General features: G+C 43.6%; 1 protein-coding gene across 1 annotated transcript in view; it reads right to left on the bottom strand.

The window, feature by feature from the left end:
- The window catches only part of GAPVD1 (GTPase activating protein and VPS9 domains 1), a 70,415-nt gene extending 51,037 nt beyond the window's left edge, over nt 1-19,378 (bottom strand). Inside the window, 4 exon segments of the mRNA XM_061550666.1 lie at nt 525-764; nt 2,410-2,677; nt 11,656-11,875; nt 19,234-19,378. Of these exon segments, the coding sequence (XP_061406650.1) occupies nt 525-764; nt 2,410-2,677; nt 11,656-11,840 (693 nt within the window). The 5' untranslated portion in view covers nt 11,841-11,875; nt 19,234-19,378.
- Nucleotides 19,379-23,551: the final 4,173 nt, after the last annotated feature.

Below are 23,551 nucleotides of genomic sequence, written 5' to 3'. Positions count from 1 at the left end.
GGGGGCCAGAGGCAGGGAGCATGATGGGCTAGGGCATGTGTCGGCAACCTGAGGCTCTTTAAGGACCGCTTCGCAGAGGTCGCAACCAGGTACCCGATACCCGTACCCTACCCGATTCCCGGGTAGCCGTTTGCGACCCTGGTGTGGCCGGGTACGGGTAGGCCATGAGTCACTGGTGAGTAACCGTTTGTCACTCATTTCAGGTAGGGTATGGGTACGGGTAGGGAACGGGTACCCATTTGCGACCCTGGTGCGGCCGGGTACGGGTAAGGAATCAAAACCCGTTTGTGACCTCTGCCGCTTCGTGACATTATTCACATGCATTTGAGCTCTTTAAAAAATGTTTTACCGAATTCGAACAAAAATGGATCCCCTTGATTTTGTTTGCCAACCCATGGGTTAGGGAGAAGAGGTGGGGTTTTAAAACGAAACAAACATAAAAACTAACACGGGTCACGACCAAAGAACCACTGCATTTAAAATAAAAAGTATCCCGAGAGTGCCGACCCAGAGCCGGCGCAGACCTGCGTGTGGATCTCGAGGCGGTCGAGAAGCTTGGCCGGGTCGGTCTCGAGCCGGTCTTGGTCTTCGACGAGCAAACGCAGGATGGGCTCGCGCAGCGCCGCCGTCAGGAAGATCTTGGCGGCGGCCAGGCCATCCGAGAGCAGGCGGAAGAGCAGGCTGAAGGAGCAGGTGGCACGGCGGAGGAGGCGGCGCGGGGAGTCGCTCTGCTTGAGCGAGAACTCCATGAGGTAGCGCAGGACCTGCAGGCGCAAGAGCGTGGCGACCATAAGCGTTGCCACGGCCGCATGTCAAAGCTGGCAACAACTACGTGAGATTGAGCTTTATTTATTTACGTATTGACATATCTGTTTTCTTTACTTACAACTAGATAGGGCCCACTGAGCTATATAGCTCTTTTCAGAAGCGACCTGCCCACAAATGACAGTCCAAATAAGTGGCTTATCATATAGCCAAACTCTAAATATATGTTGGTTCAGATTTAAAATCCAGAGCACCCAGAGAAAAATCCAGGCGACCACTGGCAGAAAATGCAAACTCCAAATATAGACGCGTCAGGGTCAGGATCAAACACACGACCTTCTGCATACCTGGTGAGTGAGTTAACTTCTCGCCACTGCGGCACCTGTTACGACTACGCTAACAACCAAACCACCCAGAATGCACCCTATCTCATCAGATCTCAGAAGACAAGTTTGACTTTGCATAGTGATTGGATGGGCGACTACCATGCATTAATTGTGTTAGCTTATGCAGAGTTTAGTTTAATCTAAACGGAATGCAAAATGAAAATGTCATACTAACCAGAGCATGCATCCGATATTTATTGTGTGAATTCTATATGTCAGAGTAGCAGTCATAATGGTCAATTGTGGTCTATCCTGAACTTCCAATTCGGTCATGATATCCTTCCATAAATTTATATTATCTTCTCCAGCTGCAACATATAAACGTCAGAATCAATCAAATTTAAAATTAGCCGAAAATTGAAAATCATGAGTTTGGTTGCAACTAGATCAGCTAAAAGTAAAACCTCCAGCCATATGGTGATGGTGATGAGATAGTGAAAGCAGACCTCTGAGGTTAGATCGACTGTTACAACTACAGGTTCAAACATCACACCGACGCCACTGTTACTTTATGGAGACTCACAACTCCAAATATACAGGCGTCAGGGTCGGGATCGAACTCGCAACCTCCTGCATACTAGGCGAGGTAGTTAACATCTTGTCACTGAATCACCCAAAGCTCTTCACTGGATATGAAAATGCAACACACTCCTGAAAAATGTTCCTATTTATCCATGCAACTTTATCATCATCACAACCGTAAGAGCTATCAGTAGTAAAATAACCACGGTGGCAGCAGCGATATTTTCTCTGATTATCTATTGACCTTGGTTCTGTGTCTCCGCGTATAAAAGAAAATATATTTTAGTCCCCGGTTTATTGGCTTTCCAAAACCAATATTATCCTGCAGGGCAACCTCTTCGCCCTCTGGAAGAGGTCGAGGTGGAAAGATTGCCCTTTTTCAGAGGGCAACTTCTTCCAGATGGCACCGCGGTGGCGAGACGTTAACTACCTCGCCTGGTAAACGGGTCATAGGTTCGAGCCCGACCCTGACGCCTATATATATATGGAGTTTGCATGCTATCCCCATGGTCAAGCGCATTTTTCTTCGGATCCTCCGGTTTTTCCCTCCACATTTAAAAACATGCGTGTTGAGTATTTGGCTGCTATAAGTTTCCACATGTTAAGCTGCTTCACTGAGCTATCATGTGTGGCCAAGTCGCTTCTGAAAAAAAGAGCTATATAGCCCACCCAGTGGGCTTTACCTCGTAAAATAAAAAGTTTCGTTTAGTTTTTACCTCCTCTTCAGTCAACCCACCTGCAGCAGGTAGGCCTCGTCCTGCGGGGTGATGCCGTTGCCGTAGAGTGCGGTGTACACGACCTGCAGCACCGTCGTGGTGCCCTCTAGGCCGAGCCGCTCGCCGCACACGAGGCACGAGGCGACGAGGCGTGGGGCCTCGCGCAGACGCGCCACGAGCTCGCCGTACATCCCCTCGTGCGAGCCCAGCCGCCGGTAGCCCTCCACAAACTGCGTGTCCTCCAGCACCTTGGCACGCTGGCAGCACTCGGTCGGAGATGCATCCGCACTGCAACGGCCGCGCAATGGTATCATGTCAAGATAGGTGGAGTCGAGGTGGTGGTGGCGCTGGTGGAGGTGATTGTGGCAATTGTGGTGATTGTGGTCACGATTAAACTATTTTTATTTTACTAGGTAAGGCTCACTGAGCAATATAGCTCTTTTTCAGAAGCAACCTGGCCACAAGCGAAAGGTGGTGCTGATGATGGCGTGGTAATCGTAAAAGATGATAATGTCTGATGATGGTGGTGGTGACAGCAATGGTGGTAATATTGGCAATGGTGGTGGTTCTAATGGTTGTAATGGTGAGAACGAGGGAGCGGTGGTAGCGCAGTGGTTAGCGCACTGCGCTACCAACCCGGCGACCCGAGTTCGATTCCTACTCACAGCCAATATCGGTGATGATAATTATAATCGGAATCGGTCCTGGGCCTCCCCCAAGTTTAATCACCACCATTTTGGAGGCCAAGGCGGCCAGACGTGGTGCTGGTCACCCACCCAATCTTCTGCAGTGCCGGCCTTCACAGGTGCCCGCTAACAGCACTTGCCCCAAAAGTCTGTTCAGGCTTTACAGGGGATCTTTGTCTTTGATGGTGACATTGATGTCCGTGGTAGTGACTGGGATGGCGGTAATGGTGGTGATGATGAATTTGGTGGTGGTGGTGGTGGTGATGGGAGACATAATGGTAGGATCATGGTGGTGGTAATAAAGGTATGAATGTTGGTAATGGTTGAAGCGATGGTGCGAATGGTTTTAAGAATGATACTTGTGGTGGCTATGATCAATATGATGGTGGAATGAGGTCTGCAGTGTTGATAGTAGTGGTGTTAATGTGGGTGGTTTAACGAGAGTGAATGATGATGTTAATGGTGATGGTGATAATGATGATCATGGCGATGATCATGGTAGTGAAGGTAATGATGACTGTGGTGGCTGTGATCATGTGCAATAGTACTCCAGTTCGTGGGAGGTAGGGTAGGTGGATGATGCAGAGATCATTGTGTGCATGAAATAAAACACCTACTTGGACAGTGAAGTGGCATTAAGGAGGCAGCACATAAAACATGTTTCTGACAGCGCAGAGTTTGTCTATGAGTACGATTGGATTTTATCCACCCAGCTCGGTTATCTCCACCCTCATGCATAGTCCCAATGAGGTGGCCATTAAAAGGCAGTACAGCAAGTTTGTTGCTGACTGTTCATGTGCCGCAGTGTTAAATAGCAACTGATCCCAGCCATAGTAATTTCCTCTACTCTGTCAGGATCAACAACAAATAGTGGCATCATATAACACAATGTTGACATTTTATGTATTTATTAATTTCCCCTATCGAATTTCCAAGCCAGCTGAAGTAATGGGGTTAGGCACTGTGATCATCTTCATATTCACATATTCCCGTCACGCTCATTTTGAAGTTATACAATACAGGTAGTCCTCTACTTAGGATGGAGATGCGTTACGACGACCCCATCGTAAGTCAAAAATATCGTAAGTCGAAGATGGCCTAGTCTACCCAGGAGTCTTAAAGAATGGTGATAATTTAGCAAAACAGAGAAATTTACAATACCGTACTGTATAAACTATATACTGTATGTATTTATTAATTACAATACTGTATTGCACAGTAAAATGTAAAGTAAAAAAAACAAGCTAAATTCTTAGCCTACCTATATGAACTGCAATTTAATAGAAAGTTTTCAGGAAACAATCCCGGCAGCGTCCCAACGTACAATATGGTACTTCGTACGCTGCTGCGTTTGCCTGCCGCGCAAAATTAAAAATATTTTACAATTTTATCATATCGCTATCGCCATCGTAAGATCGAAATATCGTAAGTCGGACCATCGTAACTCGGGGACTATCTGTACAGTTTAAAAGCGGCCCACTCTACAAATGATTTCACATGGTCTGTAACCTCCATTTAAAATAAGACGGCAGGCAGCACAGTTTGGAAAATTCTCCGTAAACATCAGCAAGCAGCGACAGAAATAAAACGTTCAATTACATGGAAACTGGCACAGCAGCGAGTGTGACGACCACAACTCTGCACCCAGCCACCCATTGTGTGAGCCCACACAGACAAAGATCCCCCATATAGCCTTAACAGACTGTAGGAGCAACTGCTGTTAGCGAGCACCAATGAAGGCCGGGACGGTACACGAGGGGGTGGGTGGCCAGCGCCACGCCCGACCGCCTTTGTCTCCCTAGTAGTGATGTTTACACCGCACCAGGTACTCATTTGAAGCTGAGTCGACCTAGGGGAGGCCCGGAACCGGTTCAGATAATCGTCACTGGTGTTGGCCGTGAGCGGGAATCGTACCCGGGTCGCCAAGTTCATAGCTCCTCACACAATGCCACAAACAGCAGACTGTTCCATGGCAAAGTACCGCTACAAACAGCGGAGCAGTGCCAGTTGTTGTGTTATGAGAATATAATCTAACAAAACAGTACGCATTAAGCGTCGCGGCCATGTGGATCAGGGTGCAGCCTTCATTTCATGAGGGTTACATCACAGAACGCTTGCTCTTGGCAAGAGAAAATGTGTCTCGTGTGAAAGGGGATTAAGAGCAGTTCTGATCCTACACATTTAAAATTATTTTAAAATGCTTTGAGATATTATTATGGGTTAAAGAAGAGATTTGAGTTGAATAATCATTCAAATTATTTTAGGAGTCCTGCATCTTCAAATATTCCTGACGGACATCATTAGTGAATTTCACGGATTGCGAGTTCACAGTTACATTTTCGGCCCATCTGCAATACTAATGTGCTTAACTGGTACATCGCGCAGACCCACCGTGCCAAATTGTGAATCGCATGCGAAAATGTACGCAACCCTCACCCCCCTCTATGAAATGGCATGAACCATTATGCGGCAGAAAACACATTTATTTGGTAAGCGCCATTTCCTTTTGGGGGGGGGGGGGGGGAGGAACGGGCACCTTTCTCCTGCCGTCACTTTCCACCAGTCCTCCTCCACCCACGGAAGCACATCTCCCCTCATTACACAGTTACAGCACTCGCTGGGGATTTTGCCGCGGCTTACGTAATGCTGTGCCACAGTTACAGTCCAAAAGGCAGCAGCCGGCGGAGAGTTGCTAACCCTGAAAGTCCTTGGGCTCAAAGGAGCACATGCGCAGCTTTAGAATATTTCTCTGGCATGCGCAAGCAGTCTTGTCCATCACCTTTCATTGGAATAAAATGCGTGCATTTATTTTTCAGCAGCGTGGTCCATCCAGCCCCGCTGCGGAGTACAGCCGCTGTGGCCTTTGCTTGAATTAGGGAGACCATATTTATAAAATTAATATAAATGTGCCTTCATTTCATACGCTCCCGAAGTCGCAAGCACGTCACGTACAAGGACACAGTTCAGCGATTGTGCCGAGCGGCAATCGCTTTGCGAAAGACGTGCAGCGGCACACGACAACAAAATAAAGCTGTTCGAATGCAACTGCTTGATAAAAATTATGACGGAGTGCACCAAAAATATTTACCAAGCATAAGAACTCTCATGGTGCTGAGATAAAAATTCATAAGGGCTTTAACATTGGCACGCCAGACTCGTAAGCAACTGCTTCATTTCATCTCGCGAGTAAAACAAATCTCAAGAGCTATTCGTAAGCCAACACAAATGGGTCACTCAAAGTCAGTTTTTATATGCACATCACGGTGAACATTCTTGATTGGAAGGTGGGGGGGGGGGGCAATAGTTTTTATGGGAGCAAGACAGTACAGACCTGCCATAAACCATTGATAACAGCTCATAAGGGATGTGCATTTTCCATGAGCAATGAGCAGCTTTCCAGCGTAACGAAATGCACCGGATTATAAAACTACTTTTGAGACAGTAACTGGAATGCAGCTACTGTGCAGCCTAGGACATGGCAGCGACACTCAACCTCACTGTCGTTTAGTTTACTGGACATGAGCCCATTGAAATTACATTCTGTATAAAAAAAACACCTGTGATTGCCTTCAACACCAACGCTAACCCCATCCCTAATTCCTAACTCTAACATCTAACCACAAATTTGAAACCTTATTGCCGACACTTAAAATTAACAGACCTCTAATCCTAAACACCGAAATGTGTCTCTTGCACCAATGTGATAATTAAGTCCTAAACTCTATATATCTAACTATTAACTGCTAAAATTTAGAATGATATATAATCCTAATTTTAACCTCTAAAACTAGCCATGACCTATGACCCCTCAATTCTAATCCTAACCCATAAAACTAGTTCTGACCTCTTAATTGTATCCTTCACTTTAAATGTAGGTCCTAACTTTAACCACTAGCAAAAACAATACTCCGAAGACTAACCCTGACCCCTAATTGGAACTAATTAACCCTGATCCCTAACAATTACTTTCCAACACTAACCATGACCTCTGACCCGTAACACAATTAACCTGTTAATCTGAACACTAACTTTTATGATAATTGGTTCTTTACCCTTCTATCTGGCAACAAAACTGACACCTTTTTGCAAGGAGTCATATTTGCATAGACCGCATTACCTGCAGTCATAATACAAACAAAAGAACATAACTCTGATAATGTGCACTGTCCTTGAAGTTGATTGGTCCACACCCGAGACAGCTTTCCTTCGAGCCTAGTCTCATATGGGTTGGACCAGATGACGCCAAAAGGCGCACAACCCAAGGACAATGCACCATCAGAGTATGAGAGCTCGGGGCAAGCATCTACACTATGGGGACCTCATTTGCCAGTAAAAATATGATAATTGGTTCTTTACCCTTCTATCTGGCAACAAAACTGACACCTTTTTGCAAGGAGTCATATTTGCATAGACCGCAATACCTGCAGTCATAATACAAACAAAAGAACATAACTCTGATAATGTGCACTGTCCTTGAAGTTGATTGGTCCACACCCGAGACAGCTTTCCTTCGAGCCTAGTCTCATATGGGTTGGACCAGATGACGCCAAAAGGCGCACAACCCAAGGACAATGCACCATCAGAGTATGAGAGCTCGGGGCAAGCATCTACACTATGGGGACCTCATTTGCCAGTAAAAATATGATAATTGGTTCTTTACCCTTCTATCTGGCAACAAAACTGACACCTTTTTGCAAGGAGTCATATTTGCATAGACCGCAATACCTGCAGTCATAATACAAACAAAAGAACATAACTCTGATAATGTGCACTGTCCTTGAAGTTGATTGGTCCACACCCGAGACAGCTTTCCTTCGAGCCTAGTCTCATATGGGTTGGACCAGATGACGCCAAAAGGCGCACAACCCAAGGACAATGCACCATCAGAGTATGAGAGCTCGGGGCAAGCATCTACACTATGGGGACCTCATTTGCCAGTAAAAATATGATAATTGGTTCTTTACCCTTCTATCTGGCAACAAAACTGACACCTTTTTGCAAGGAGTCATATTTGCATAGACCGCAATACCTGCAGTCATAATACAAACAAAAGAACATAACTCTGATAATGTGCACTGTCCTTGAAGTTGATTGGTCCACACCCGAGACAGCTTTCCTTCGAGCCTAGTCTCATATGGGTTGGACCAGATGACGCCAAAAGGCGCACAACCCAAGGACAATGCACCATCAGAGTATGAGAGCTCGGGGCAAGCATCTACACTATGGGGACCTCATTTGCCAGTAAAAATATGATAATTGGTTCTTTACCCTTCTATCTGGCAACAAAACTGACACCTTTTTGCAAGGAGTCATATTTGCATAGACCGCAATACCTGCAGTCATAATACAAACAAAAGAACATAACTCTGATAATGTGCACTGTCCTTGAAGTTGATTGGTCCACACCCGAGACAGCTTTCCTTCGAGCCTAGTCTCATATGGGTTGGACCAGATGACGCCAAAAGGCGCACAACCCAAGGACAATGCACCATCAGAGTATGAGAGCTCGGGGCAAGCATCTACACTATGGGGACCTCATTTGCCAGTAAAAATATGATAATTGGTTCTTTACCCTTCTATCTGGCAACAAAACTGACACCTTTTTGCAAGGAGTCATATTTGCATAGACCGCAATACCTGCAGTCATAATACAAACAAAAGAACATAACTCTGATAATGTGCACTAGGCTCGAAGGAAAGCTGTCTCGGGTGTGGACCAATCAACTTCAAGGACAGTGCACATTATCAGAGTTATGTTCTTTTGTTTGTATTATGACTGCAGGTATTGCGGTCTATGCAAATATGACTCCTTGCAAAAAGGTGTCAGTTTTGTTGCCAGATAGAAGGGTAAAGAACCAATTATCATATTTTTACTGGCAAATGAGGTCCCCATAGTGTAGATGCTTGCCCCGAGCTCTCATACTCTGATGGTGCATTGTCCTTGGGTTGTGCGCCTTTTGGCGTCATCTGGTCCAACCCATATGAGACTAGGCTCGAAGGAAAGCTGTCTCGGGTGTGGACCAATCAACTTCAAGGACAGTGCACATTATCAGAGTTATGTTCTTTTGTTTGTATTATGACTGCAGGTATTGCGGTCTATGCAAATATGACTCCTTGCAAAAAGGTGTCAGTTTTGTTGCCAGATAGAAGGGTAAAGAACCAATTATCATATTTTTACTGGCAAATGAGGTCCCCATAGTGTAGATGCTTGCCCCGAGCTCTCATACTCTGATGGTGCATTGTCCTTGGGTTGTGCGCCTTTTGGCGTCATCTGGTCCAACCCATATGAGACTAGGCTCGAAGGAAAGCTGTCTCGGGTGTGGACCAATCAACTTCAAGGACAGTGCACATTATCAGAGTTATGTTCTTTTGTTTGTATTATGACTGCAGGTATTGCGGTCTATGCAAATATGACTCCTTGCAAAAAGGTGTCAGTTTTGTTGCCAGATAGAAGGGTAAAGAACCAATTATCATATTTTTACTGGCAAATGAGGTCCCCATAGTGTAGATGCTTGCCCCGAGCTCTCATACTCTGATGGTGCATTGTCCTTGGGTTGTGCGCCTTTTGGCGTCATCTGGTCCAACCCATATGAGACTAGGCTCGAAGGAAAGCTGTCTCGGGTGTGGACCAATCAACTTCAAGGACAGTGCACATTATCAGAGTTATGTTCTTTTGTTTGTATTATGACTGCAGGTATTGCGGTCTATGCAAATATGACTCCTTGCAAAAAGGTGTCAGTTTTGTTGCCAGATAGAAGGGTAAAGAACCAATTATCATATTTTTACTGGCAAATGAGGTCCCCATAGTGTAGATGCTTGCCCCGAGCTCTCATACTCTGATGGTGCATTGTCCTTGGGTTGTGCGCCTTTTGGCGTCATCTGGTCCAACCCATATGAGACTAGGCTCGAAGGAAAGCTGTCTCGGGTGTGGACCAATCAACTTCAAGGACAGTGCACATTATCAGAGTTATGTTCTTTTGTTTGTATTATGACTGCAGGTATTGCGGTCTATGCAAATATGACTCCTTGCAAAAAGGTGTCAGTTTTGTTGCCAGATAGAAGGGTAAAGAACCAATTATCATATTTTTACTGGCAAATGAGGTCCCCATAGTGTAGATGCTTGCCCCGAGCTCTCATACTCTGATGGTGCATTGTCCTTGGGTTGTGCGCCTTTTGGCGTCATCTGGTCCAACCCATATGAGACTAGGCTCGAAGGAAAGCTGTCTCGGGTGTGGACCAATCAACTTCAAGGACAGTGCACATTATCAGAGTTATGTTCTTTTGTTTGTATTATGACTGCAGGTATTGCGGTCTATGCAAATATGACTCCTTGCAAAAAGGTGTCAGTTTTGTTGCCAGATAGAAGGGTAAAGAACCAATTATCATATTTTTACTGGCAAATGAGGTCCCCATAGTGTAGATGCTTGCCCCGAGCTCTCATACTCTGATGGTGCATTGTCCTTGGGTTGTGCGCCTTTTGGCGTCATCTGGTCCAACCCATATGAGACTAGGCTCGAAGGAAAGCTGTCTCGGGTGTGGACCAATCAACTTCAAGGACAGTGCACATTATCAGAGTTATGTTCTTTTGTTTGTATTATGACTGCAGGTATTGCGGTCTATGCAAATATGACTCCTTGCAAAAAGGTGTCAGTTTTGTTGCCAGATAGAAGGGTAAAGAACCAATTATCATATTTTTACTGGCAAATGAGGTCCCCATAGTGTAGATGCTTGCCCCGAGCTCTCATACTCTGATGGTGCATTGTCCTTGGGTTGTGCGCCTTTTGGCGTCATCTGGTCCAACCCATATGAGACTAGGCTCGAAGGAAAGCTGTCTCGGGTGTGGACCAATCAACTTCAAGGACAGTGCACATTATCAGAGTTATGTTCTTTTGTTTGTATTATGACTGCAGGTATTGCGGTCTATGCAAATATGACTCCTTGCAAAAAGGTGTCAGTTTTGTTGCCAGATAGAAGGGTAAAGAACCAATTATCATATTTTTACTGGCAAATGAGGTCCCCATAGTGTAGATGCTTGCCCCGAGCTCTCATACTCTGATGGTGCATTGTCCTTGGGTTGTGCGCCTTTTGGCGTCATCTGGTCCAACCCATATGAGACTAGGCTCGAAGGAAAGCTGTCTCGGGTGTGGACCAATCAACTTCAAGGACAGTGCACATTATCAGAGTTATGTTCTTTTGTTTGTATTATGACTGCAGGTATTGCGGTCTATGCAAATATGACTCCTTGCAAAAAGGTGTCAGTTTTGTTGCCAGATAGAAGGGTAAAGAACCAATTATCATATTTTTACTGGCAAATGAGGTCCCCATAGTGTAGATACTAACTTTTATCCTAACTCACAACCGTAACCCACACCCCTACATGCAACTAACCATTAATGTATAACCTCTAACACTAACGCTGACTCCTAAAGTCTAAACAATAACCTCAATCCAAAACTAAACCACTTTCCTCTAACTGCCCCCTAACTGCCCAATCCCCAATAACAAATCTAACCCATAACATTAAACCCAAACCCTTACAACAAAACCACGCTTTCCCGGCCCAGCATGCGGCACACGCACCTGGTGAGGATGAGGCGGTCGAGGTTGATGCGTTGCTGCTTGCCGATCCACGCCGTGTGGTAGAGGCGCTCGGCAGTCTTGAGAACGTCGGCATTGAGACGCTGCAGGATCTGTCGCTCGGAGCTTACGTAGAGCCGCTCCTGCTTCAGCTGCTGCGACAGCGTGCTGATGTCCGGCTTCATCATGGCCAGCCGGGCCCGCCCTGCTTGCTCGTAGCTTCCTGAGCACGCAGGCAAATGTAGATTGACATTAATAAGTGTCGGGGCTGAGTAGCTCAAGGGATTCATAGTGGTCGTGTCAGAACACCGACCCGGGTACTGCTGAGAGAGAGCCCGAGTTTGAATCCGGATTCAAGCCACCGTGATGAAACTGGACTTTCAAGTAGACCGAGTCGATGGGCTCAGGCAGATCGTCAAATACTGCGTCAAGAAAAAATCCACCTCGTGAAATATATTTTATTGTTTAGAATGCACAACATCCGAAGACCGAACATTTTGGTTTCTCTTGCAATGAGCAAATTTACAATGTGTTGTCGACGAGTACTGTAATGAGAGGTCTATTGAAGTGACTTTGCAAGTACAACTGTTGTTAAACCACCTTTCTGCGTGATCCACTGACACGCTATGCCTGATGTGATGCTACGCTTGCTGCGAGTTCTACGTAAAATGTATTTTTTCTCTTGGTATGGCAATGATAGCACGACTGGGATAAAATATGTAGACATGTAAAGGTGCATCTATTCATCAGTTAAACGTATACTCTATGCTTATATTCATGCTACGTGCATTGACACGTGTGTAAGAAACCGTAATTTTATTTGTATATGTTCTACTAAAGGTGCTAAAATCCCCAGAATGGCAAACCGATTCTTAAAATGAATCGTAACGCCTAATTGTAACAATTAATCAATATGATGTAAGTGGGGGAAATCATTCTAAAAATATGCAATTTAAATATCCCCAAAAAATGTTCTTTACCTAAGACTCAACAATTCTCAAGAAATGTCTTCAGGGATCGCAGCTTAGGTTGTTTGACCAATTTTTTTGGGGGGATGTTTACACGTGAGAAAGAAGCCCACAGTTTTCTCCCATCCAAGAAGGGTATTGTGTCCCAACGGTCTCTCAACCTGCTTTTGAATATAGCAGTTCATTCATGCATCCATTGATTGACAAATGTAGATTCCAATAGCAGTGGCGGGCGGCATCATACAGCTGAATGGGTTCCATCAGGATGTCCCATGTCAACTGGGAGCCAAACACTGAACTGAATGTCGTTTTCAGAGAAAGCTCATTTATCCTGGAGGCTAAAACCAACAAGCCTTTTTAATTCAAACTATCCACACAAACACAGGGCCAAGATTAGATTATGGCCACATTCTCAACCCATGGTTTGCAGGTGAAGAGCCTCTATTTTTATTTTAAAAAAACATTCACTTAAACTTTCATGCTGGTTAAACAAGGTGGAAGATACAGATGGATGGCAACAATTAGACATTTTTTTACCAGGTAAAAGCTCAATGAGAATGAAAATCTCCTTTCAAGGGAGGCCTGGCTTTAAATAAATACAGACAAAGAGCAAACAAGTTCCAATGCATACACAAAAGCAAAAAGCAAATGTTTAAATTGCTACACAATTTACAGTACACATTAAATATCAACACTTCAAATGTATTCTCATAAATGATAACCTATGCTTTTGAAAAAAGTACTCCGCCAATTGCCTGTATCGCACGGTGTTCAACTGAAAACTGGGAAGATTGAGGCAATGCCAGATGAAACTTTCCCAAGAAATCAAACCTTGACTTGGCCCGGTATCTCACCTAATTCCCCTGCATCGGTGTGATAACGTCTATAACAGGACGGCCAAACTTGGTAAACAAAAATCTTCATATGGACTACAACCACAAGACACATGGGACGGTCAAACAGGGTTATCAGGCATCTGCTTCGCTCATGTTGGCTGCAGGGTTTTGCGTTCATAAATCTGCGGGTACACCCTGCGAGAACTCATGTCTGCCTCCCGCAGATTTTTTTCCCGTTACAAATTAAGCTATGTTGAAGAGGAAAAAAATTAGCTGCGTCTATCAAGCTGCATGTGAACCGTCTGGGAGCTTCATGCAGGCACGAGCCGCAGGTTGCCCACACCTAGTATATCTTGTGAGGTTAATTCGTGCGTGCAACCCATCACCAGAGCCGGCCCTAGACCTTTGGGGGCCCTAAGCAAAATTTGGTTGGAGGCCCCTTTGATGTATGATTTTTTTCACCCACTAGCTAGCAGTGACTCTAGGGGGCCCTCTGCTGGCCACAGGGCCCTTTGCAATTGCAAGGGTCGCTTAGTGGCTGGGCCGGCTCTGCCCATCACCATCCCTAAACCATTTAATTTCCGCAAGATATCTGCACTGTCCTCCTTGGACACATTCACTCCTTTGGCTACCGCTCTGTCGTGAGTCTCAACCACCGGCCTTATCCCCCTTTGTAGCGAGGCGAGCAGCCCAAGCCAACTTCCTGTTCTAAACGGCCAATATGATGTCTAACTTTCATATGTTCGCTAATCCATGTGTTCATCTGACTTTTTCTTAACTCCACCATGGAGATGAATTGATGGAATCAGCTCGTGTGTATATGATAGATGGCTTGCTACATTGTAGGGCCATGAGAAATGGCGATGGTTTCGGGAGGCCTTATCCAGCAGTGACTTGATCATGGCTGATGACCTTCACTGTTCTTATTTCTCAGTCATTTTGCAAAAATAATTGCAATATTTGCATGCAAAGGTAAAAAAAAAATGCATTGCCATATAATTTATGTTTGTGTTGTACAGGAAAGCTAAACATTTGAGTATGGTTTGTCTTATTCTCATGGGTGAGCATGCTATATGTAACATGAGATGTAAAGTAGAAGCCATGTCCTTTCAAGTACGTTCTGCATAGACATTCAAAGTGCTCGAGTTAACAGGTCATTTGAGAATGTGGCTGTTAACTTCACGACAGCGCAATATTCTGCAGTGCGTAAATACGTCACCAACTCAGAGGGCGATCAATCACAGACTGTGCTGGGCTCAAAACAGCCAACCTCAAATCCATCAGCTTCATAATCTGACATTCTTTCCATTGCTGGATGAATAACTCTCCATGTTGGTTTCTGCTATCTGGACAGTAATTAATCTTTAATCAGCTCATCTCTGACTTCCCTAACAGTGATCTCACAATGCCCATCTTCAATAAGGGTCCCCCATTCTCCATAACACACAAATAGAAAATGCAACTCATAGCATTACCAATGCCTATGCCACCTATTCATAAAACTGTATCGCGGTGCTGTCGTGGATAGAAAGTCCGTTTTTTTCCAATGGTGATTTAGCATTCTGCAGCAAAGCTGGCAAAAGCCGTGTTTATTTTTGCACGCACTGTACGAATAAATTATCTTTTGAAAGCTGAAGATATTTAGATGAATGCGGTTGTCTCCTTGTATGGGGCTAACAATGCAGGTAGGCTTACAAACCATCACTTAGCACATGTATCTTAGGGCTTACCAATGAGCACCTCAAGTGAACAAGTCCGATTAATGAGTGATTCCAAATGAGCCTCAAGACAGACTCATGAACTGCACAGAATGCACCTGACAAGAGCACTTTGGAAATCCAATTCAGCCTCAGATCAGTGAGAGTAGCATACAATTAATCCATGACACACTGCGCTGCACTTGCAGATACCCATATTTGCATACAACTTGCAGAGAAAACGCAGCTCCTCTCCTGCATGCAATTAACAAAATGATCGGTTCCAAATGTGTTATGAATTTTGAATAGTGTTCCAAATATAAGTATTACAATATACATACAACATTTATTTAAATAGACAATTTTCAGCAAAAATAAATCACCGGTTCCTTTAACCAAGAGCAGAGTTTGTGCTAAATTATACAATGTACACAATTTACACATTACATTAACCAGGAAATATGCGTTTATATCCTATTATAAGACTGAGACTGCTCCATTAGAGAAGCCGTGTAAGCATTAATCAAAAACAGCAACCAGCAACCCTGATGCCCTTCTGAAATTGACTTGCATGCAGCTGGGATTTCAAAGGATGCATAAAATTGGACAGTACTGTAGGAAAGGGCCGCTTAGAACTGAATTCATAGGACCACCCATATGGTCAGCTTCTGTTTGAGCTGTGTGGTGCATTGTGGGATAAGCTCATGCTGCAGTTACGCCGTGCAATACAAATGGCATGGACGTTCACGAGCTTTCAACTTAACTAGTTTTGGATGCATCTGACAAAAGTTGCACCACGTGCAGTTTTGCCAAGATGACAGTGAAACGTCACACATTTGATTCAATACAGAGTACCAACTTTATTTCCTTAAGAGTTACAATTTCCTCCTTACCGCCAAAACGCAACATAATTCGTGCAAAAAAATATCACTGAATCCTAATTCCTGCACACTTAAGTGTGCAGGTTGCTGACAGTGTTAGGGCAGTATGGCTTATTGCCAAAATGTAGAATGCTGTGTGCCCTCAAAGGTCTTAAGCAATCCCTTAATGCACACCCTGTAGACACAAGAGCACCCAGAGAAATGAGTCATCAAAATTACATAGCTTCTCTATACAATTAAGACAAACTTAAGCACATCATCCATGTACTGTATAGCTCTTTTATACACAACAATTCCACATAACTGTCTGGCACTCAATATCATACAATGTTCTATGTTTATGTTGACCCTGTACTATTACTATGCTGTATTACTGTAATTTTTACTGCAAAAGTGACAGTTTCCATTCCTATAAATCATGGGTCTCCTTTTCTAAAAACGACCCATTGTGTGAATTGCGTCTCTCTTAATTTGGAGGTTGAATATCAGGCTTTGACAGAAGGGACATTCCATTGTTTGTTAAGTCCATGAATAATTCGAAAATCTCAAATCTAAAAGCATCAAAAGCCGTATAGCCTGAAAATTGTTGGGGCAAGTGCTGTTAGGGAGCCCCTATGAAGGCCGCAACCGCACACGAAGGGGATGGTGGCCAACACCACGCCCGATCGCCTTTTCCTCCAGAATGGTGAGAAGTAGACCTAGCAGAGGCACCAAGACCGGTTCAGAAAATCACTGGTGCTGACCTTGAGCAGGAATCGAATTCGGGCGTTGTGCAGCAGGGCGAACCCACTGCACTGCCGCTCCCCATAGACATACAAACACAAAGATTCCCCCGTGTAGCCTTAAACTGCAGGAGCACCCATATACATACAGTACATATTTCGATTTTAAGCTTTCGTGACTGCACGGATTCATCTTCTTGGTTCTTTCGGTAAAGTGACTTTACCGAAAGAACCAAGAAGATGAATACAGTACATACACACACGCAAACAGTAAACAGTCGGCAAACATAATAACAATAAGCACAGTGGCTTGAACACAGAAATTACACCCTGCAAGAGGCAATGGTTAACAAGCTGATGATGATGATGATGGTGGTGGTCAACTGTGATGCAGATCGAAGCGTAACGGTACCGGGGATATGACCCAGCACGTTTGCACAACTTGGCTCGAACCGCAAGAATGCAAGAGGGCGGCCCAGGCAGGAAAACTCGTGCAGGTCACGCGGCTCGGTCATGCGGTTAGTGGTTACACACCAAGGAAGTGTGAGAGAGTAACAACTGCGCACACACACACACAGGTTTGCGGTGCCCATTGCAGTTTCCAATTAAACAGTGTCTGTCTGGGGCACGAATCACTCCGTATAGCCTGTGTTCTCTGCAACCAAGTCGCGTCCTTCGATTTTATTAAACAAATACTGGCGATGCGGATGTAAGGCGATCAACAGTACAAGTTGGATCTTACATAAAAGTAGTGTTGCGATACTGTATACAGTACAGTATACACACGTGGAAGTCTGCATGCCGGCGAGCTTGCTTACAGAAAGCTGCAATTCATTACAACTGTGATGTGTAGATAGATTGCACCTCGGTGTCTGCATCATGTATACACGATTATAATAGCCTCAGGTCTAAATACTTGACGTGGTTTAGCTATCAAGAGCGCTACATCATGACTCAAAGATGCACACTGGGCACGCACACGACAGCACTTGGGCCTGGGTATTAAGGAACACAAGGGTTGCATAGCTCCTAAAAAAAGTGGGTGAAAAGTTCTTAACAAGACACACGACACTTTTCCAACGCTAATTTACTTAACATAGTACACATTCTCAAAAGATGTTACACTCGCACGCACTGTATACTTCAAAGTCCTTCGGCTATTCAAATGTCATGAAACAAAACATCCATATTAAGATTCCACAACAAGATAATATTGCTAAATGGGACCTTTTTTGCCAGTATCTCACCCCGAGCTATAAATGCTCTGGTGGTGCAAAGTCTTTGTCATGTTCGCCTTTTGGCGTGGTTCTCTGCTCTGACACTGGCAGATGAAACGAGGCCCTAAAAAAGTCCGTCTCTGGTGTAGACCGATAAGTTTCAAAGACAATGCATATATCATGTTCACCACAAGTCTTGTGTGTGGTTAATCCAGCCTTGATTCCTTGAAAGAAGTTTCTATGTGGTGTTTGGAACAGCTTAACACCACCTCCTGTTTTATTGCCAGCAAGGGTCAAACTTATTCATATTTTTTCATAGGATAATCCTGCCTTTTTATTAAGTCATATCACATGTACTAAAACATAACGCCAGTCTAACGCAGCCTATACCTACACCTAAAAAAAGTTACAATCTACACATTAAAATCTTAATGTAAACATATTATGCCCTACTCAAGTTTTTTCGGTAAAGTCACGTAGGTAAAAAAAATAGAAATGATAATAGAAATAAAAAAAATTAAATTTATTATTTTATTTCTATTATTATTTATATAATTTTTATTATTTATTTTTACCTACGTAATTTTACCGAAAAAACCTAAGAGTATGAATCCTTGCAGTCACGAAAGCTTCAAATCTAGCATTATATTATGCCCTATAGACTATAGTCAGGATGTGGAGGAATGCAACGACACTGTACATCGATCCGTATGCTCACGACACTTTGCATGGAATCAAAGTATAAGTGATGTATTATTTAACAACACTATGTTGTTCAGTCTTACGGGTGTACAACATCGCACTTGTGCTCATGCTTACGAAGGTGACCGAATTAACGCGACAATAATGATAATAAGAGAATGGCCCAGTCAGTGGAATCGATACACAGCAACAAACATCGTAAACGCGTCAAACACGCCACATACAAACACTCAATACCAAACGTCGATCAAGCCACGGCTTACCCCGTGCATCGTACAAAAACGAAGATAAATCGTTCAGCAAATTAAACTCGCGGCCTCCATCAGGAGTCTTCAGGGATCTCGGCCACTGTTTTTGACACCGACCGCGGGTGGACGGCGCCTCCGCCCGCCGTCGAGATCGCGCCAATCGCGGCATCGCATCTAGGAAAACGCGAGGATTCACGCGGGGCGCTAAGGCCGCAATCAACCCCACCCCTCTCCCCTCTCCCCCGGGGCGAATCTTACAGCTGACAAAAGACCCGACGACGACAACAACAACGCTTTCGTGACGACTTACGAGTTTCGCTTGTCCGGGGGCAAATAGCAGAGACTGCGAGACACGGCCGAGTCCGACTGCCGTCAGCACGCAGTTGCTGCTGTTGTCATGCCGAGCGAGAGACGCACCTCGACTGTGCCCATTGAAATCCCTAGCGCGCACAGGCGGCCCGCTCCACACATCGGGAGTCTCCTCCGATTGGTCGACGCGGCTCGTCTCGCGCGCCGAATCAACCAATTGGGAGCGCGCGTATTGCCGCCCCGCCCCCCCGCCCCCCCCCGCCCCCTCGCCCCCCCCCCCGCCCCCCCACTAACCACAGAGTGCATTTTGGTGACATTTGCAAAACGTCTTCTTCTAGACTTGAAGCTTTCGTGACTGCAAGGAATCATATTCTTAGGTGTTTTCGGTAAAGTCACGTAGGTAAAACATCAAAATTAATAAAATAACAAAATAAAATAAAGATCGTCGTGATCTTTATTTTATTATTTTATTAATTTTGATGTTTTACCTACGTGACTTTACCGAAAACACCTAAGAGTATAAAACTTCTTCTTGGTTCTTTCGGTAAAGTCACGTAGAAGGGAAGTGATAAAATAATAAAAATAAAACATAATAAAATAATTCTCACGACGTTTCGGCCACAACGCAAGCAGCCAGGTCTGTCGAGGCGTCAGCGCCTCGACAGACCTGGTTTCACCTGAGGACGGCTGCTTGCGTTGTGGCCGAAACGTCATGAGAATTATTTTATTATGTTTTATTTTTATTATTTTATTACTTCCCTTCTACGTGACTTTACCGAAAGAACCAAGAAGATGAATCCCTGCAGTCACGAAAGCTTTAAATCGAAATTTGCAAAGCTTTCAAATTTTGTATCTAACATCCCAGAATATGCATTTGCAAAGCTTCCAAATTTTGTATCTAACATCCCAGAATATCCATTTGCAAAACTTCCAATTCTTTCTATCTAACATCCCAGAATATGTCATTTATATATTTGCACGATATTAGATGTATTGATAATCTGTATACTTTTGGGGGTTGGGTCACATCATTTTGGGTTAAGCCATGTCATTATTACACGCCCTAACCCAAAAATCTATTCATGAATCAATATTGACTGCGAAAAGCTATACATTAAGATAAATTGATTTTGCTACCTTGCTTTAGTTTCCTTTCAAAATCCCTGTATATTACATTATTTGGTTCATTTAGTAAATTCACGTAGATAGAAAAATAATTCTCTACCTAGGTGACTTTAACGAAATAACCAAAGAATATCAATTCCTGCAGTCACGAAAGTTTTAATTCCGTGTATATTCGAGCTGTAAGGAGAAACTCAGCTATTTAACATTATCAGCCACTTGTTTCCCCTCGCCACTGTGTAAAAGTTAGATTTCACACCAGCCAAAATATCACCCTTTACAGGAAAATGTATCTTATCCCTCACGATATGAGAGACCAATATGCATGTATGTTTAACTTATTTCACGTAGCCAGCCGTGCTAATCGGAGGTACAGATATCAGAGGTGCTAATATCGCGGATTCTTCTATCCCGCGGCATTATGCACAAACATATTAAATTTGTCTGCAGGGGGGAAATAGCAGATAATAACAGATAATCAGAATATTTTGGCTCGCAACTTCTCCGAAACACGAAAAACCCAGATCATTTGATGCTGTTCCACATTGACTGTTGGGAAAATTCGTGGATTATGGAAGATAATTTGAATAGGGCCACAGGTAACATTGCGTTTTCAAAGACCCTATTAGCTGCGAATAACAGGAGCCACGAATTAAAGGGTAATGGATAAGAGGAGTTCTGTATCTAGCCACTGTAAAAGTGGTCAAATGCACGAGGTGGAATAAGGATAATAGGTCAAAGAAGGAATGCACCAATTCTAAACTAAACAGAATTCCATCAAGGGCATTAAAAGCCTTCAAATATATGAATACGCAGCAATATTGCATAAATAATAACATTATTATTTAAATGGTCAAATATGCCGCAAACAAATATGAAAACTGAATGCAGTGGAAGTGATGTTGCAGACGGATACGAAGTCACTTTCTCAATCCCAGTGGGCCTTCATCCAGTCGTGGTTTGATCATAGCTGATGACCATCGTGGAAGTGATGTCAAAACAGCTGAAACATCCAGATCCTCATTCCAGATCAATAACAAACATAAAAACTACCAGCAAATAACCAGGTATGCGCCAGATCTCGTCGGATCTCGTCAGATCTCGTAAGCCAAGCAGGTTTTGAGCCTCCATCATATTTGGGTGGGCAAACCAACATCCATAACAAGTTTGCTGGCTAGTATCATAGGGGCAGTGTAGCAAAATCAATTGTTGTATTGCACTACGTTCCCGATAATTACATTCACCGCCTTTCATCCGACATACACCGAGCATCGTGAAGTACTCTTATTTTCAAATTCTGTATAACCACCACGACCCAAAAGGCATGGGGGTCTTATCCACCAGTGTATTGGCTGTACATGCACATGAGAACCTGCAAAATAACCTGCTATGTTATGCATACCACAAACAAAAATCAGCAGCGTCTTTGTTGAGAATGTGACAAAGTAAATTAGACAATACAGCGTCTTCCCGTGTCTGTCCTTACACATGAAAAATATAAAAATGATAAACGCATTTTTTTACACTTCGTTCCAACCATAAGGTTGTTAGAAAGGCAGAAATGAACTTTGCACTGTATTCATGAAGGTGTGTTTTGTCACCTTCCACGAACCTGTTCATTGTTTATCTACGTGTCACTTGTTTTAAATTGTCACACCACCTGTTCTCCTGGGGTCATTCTTGCATGGCTTGTACCACCATAATGTAACATGTCACCCCTAAGGCCAGTGTATACATTAGGTCTGTCATGCGCCCACCACCTCGTGGGAGCAATGATTAAACAAGGCAGTGCCTGTGGTTATAAACAAACCGCCCTTATTCACATGCCTTGAAAAAGACTGCAAGGTTATAGAAGTGGCTACATGTGGATATTTTTAGTTATTAATTCGCTCTGTCTGTAATATGGGGGTCACGATTATTCTAGTCAAGAAGATGCAATATCAATGCAATTTTCGAATAAAGCTGTATCACGATAAGAAATATACCCAAATTCAAAACCGGGAAAAGTGATAAAAGGTTATTAACCAAAACTCAAGATTAAAAAGGTAGCGCTAAATAGAAAAGCCTTTTTAAGTCAAAGCGATGACGTTATGACCCAATGTAACATAATTTTGTACGACTCATTATCGATAACGTTATTTATCATCAACGATGATCAATCCACTGCTGGATAAAGCCCCCCCCCAAAGGCACCACCACACACTGCGGTCCTCCGATGCTAACAATCCATCCAACACCTCCACAGAAGCTGATTTTACTGCTGCTTGCATAGGTACCAATTCATCATTGCTGTGTTCTTGACCATCAGTCATCATGCATGCATTCTTGCAACGTGTCCTTCGCAAGCCCTGTAAGATCGGCAGTTCACCAGCAGTGACTCCAAACACGTCTGACTGGTGCAAAGGTTGCTGGAAACTGGTACTGAGTTTCTTATCTTATGCTGAAATTATAAACTCCCAATCCATGCAGCTGATGAGTTGTATAATACGGTACTTTTATTTTTACGTGGAGACAGATATGTGAAGGAGACATCTACCAATTTTTTTTACTTTCTTAAAGATGAATACAGTTTGTCTTTAACCTGCATTTGAAATCAAATCCATCCGTCTCTCAATGCAATTGCAAACGTGCACCTCTCCATGCTTCCTTGAACACTTTTCAGACTTTCACACTTTATATTGTTTGCACACTTTCCATTTTTTGTAACATTAATATTCATCTTTCTTTTTCCACGTCATAGCAAGGGATACGCATTCGTGAATGAAGCAATTACATACTGCCGTGGGCAAAAACCTGTTGGAAAGCTAGAATCCATTATATGCATTATTTATCTTCCTTGTTTAGATAAGTGTTTAACAACCCCCATTGGTGCTTTTAAAGGATACTATACTGCCGTTTTGTATAGTTTCAAAACAACATTTTATTCCCAGTGTTCATTTTAAATTATTATTATGCCTCAAGCAGGTCACCGATAAAAAACAGTACTATAAAGGATAAATATTTTGCCGTGAAAGCATACTATGCAATTTACTAAACGTATTACAGTGTGTACTGTAATACTCAAATTTTATTCAGGTCCAGTGGCAGATCCAAAGAAGGGGGGCAATTTGGTTGATCAATCCCCGCCCCTCTCGAACCCCCCCCAAAATTTGATTGTTTACCAGATAAATACTTTGAATGTTTTTTTATTTTACTAA

Source organism: Lethenteron reissneri, chromosome 12, assembly GCF_015708825.2.
Source record: "Lethenteron reissneri isolate LAM-NWPU_2019-01 chromosome 12, ASM1570882v1, whole genome shotgun sequence".
Lineage (NCBI taxonomy): Eukaryota > Metazoa > Chordata > Hyperoartia > Petromyzontiformes > Petromyzontidae > Lethenteron > Lethenteron reissneri.
Note: the sequence above shows the minus strand (reverse complement) of the source record. Positions and strands in the feature narration are given on the sequence as shown.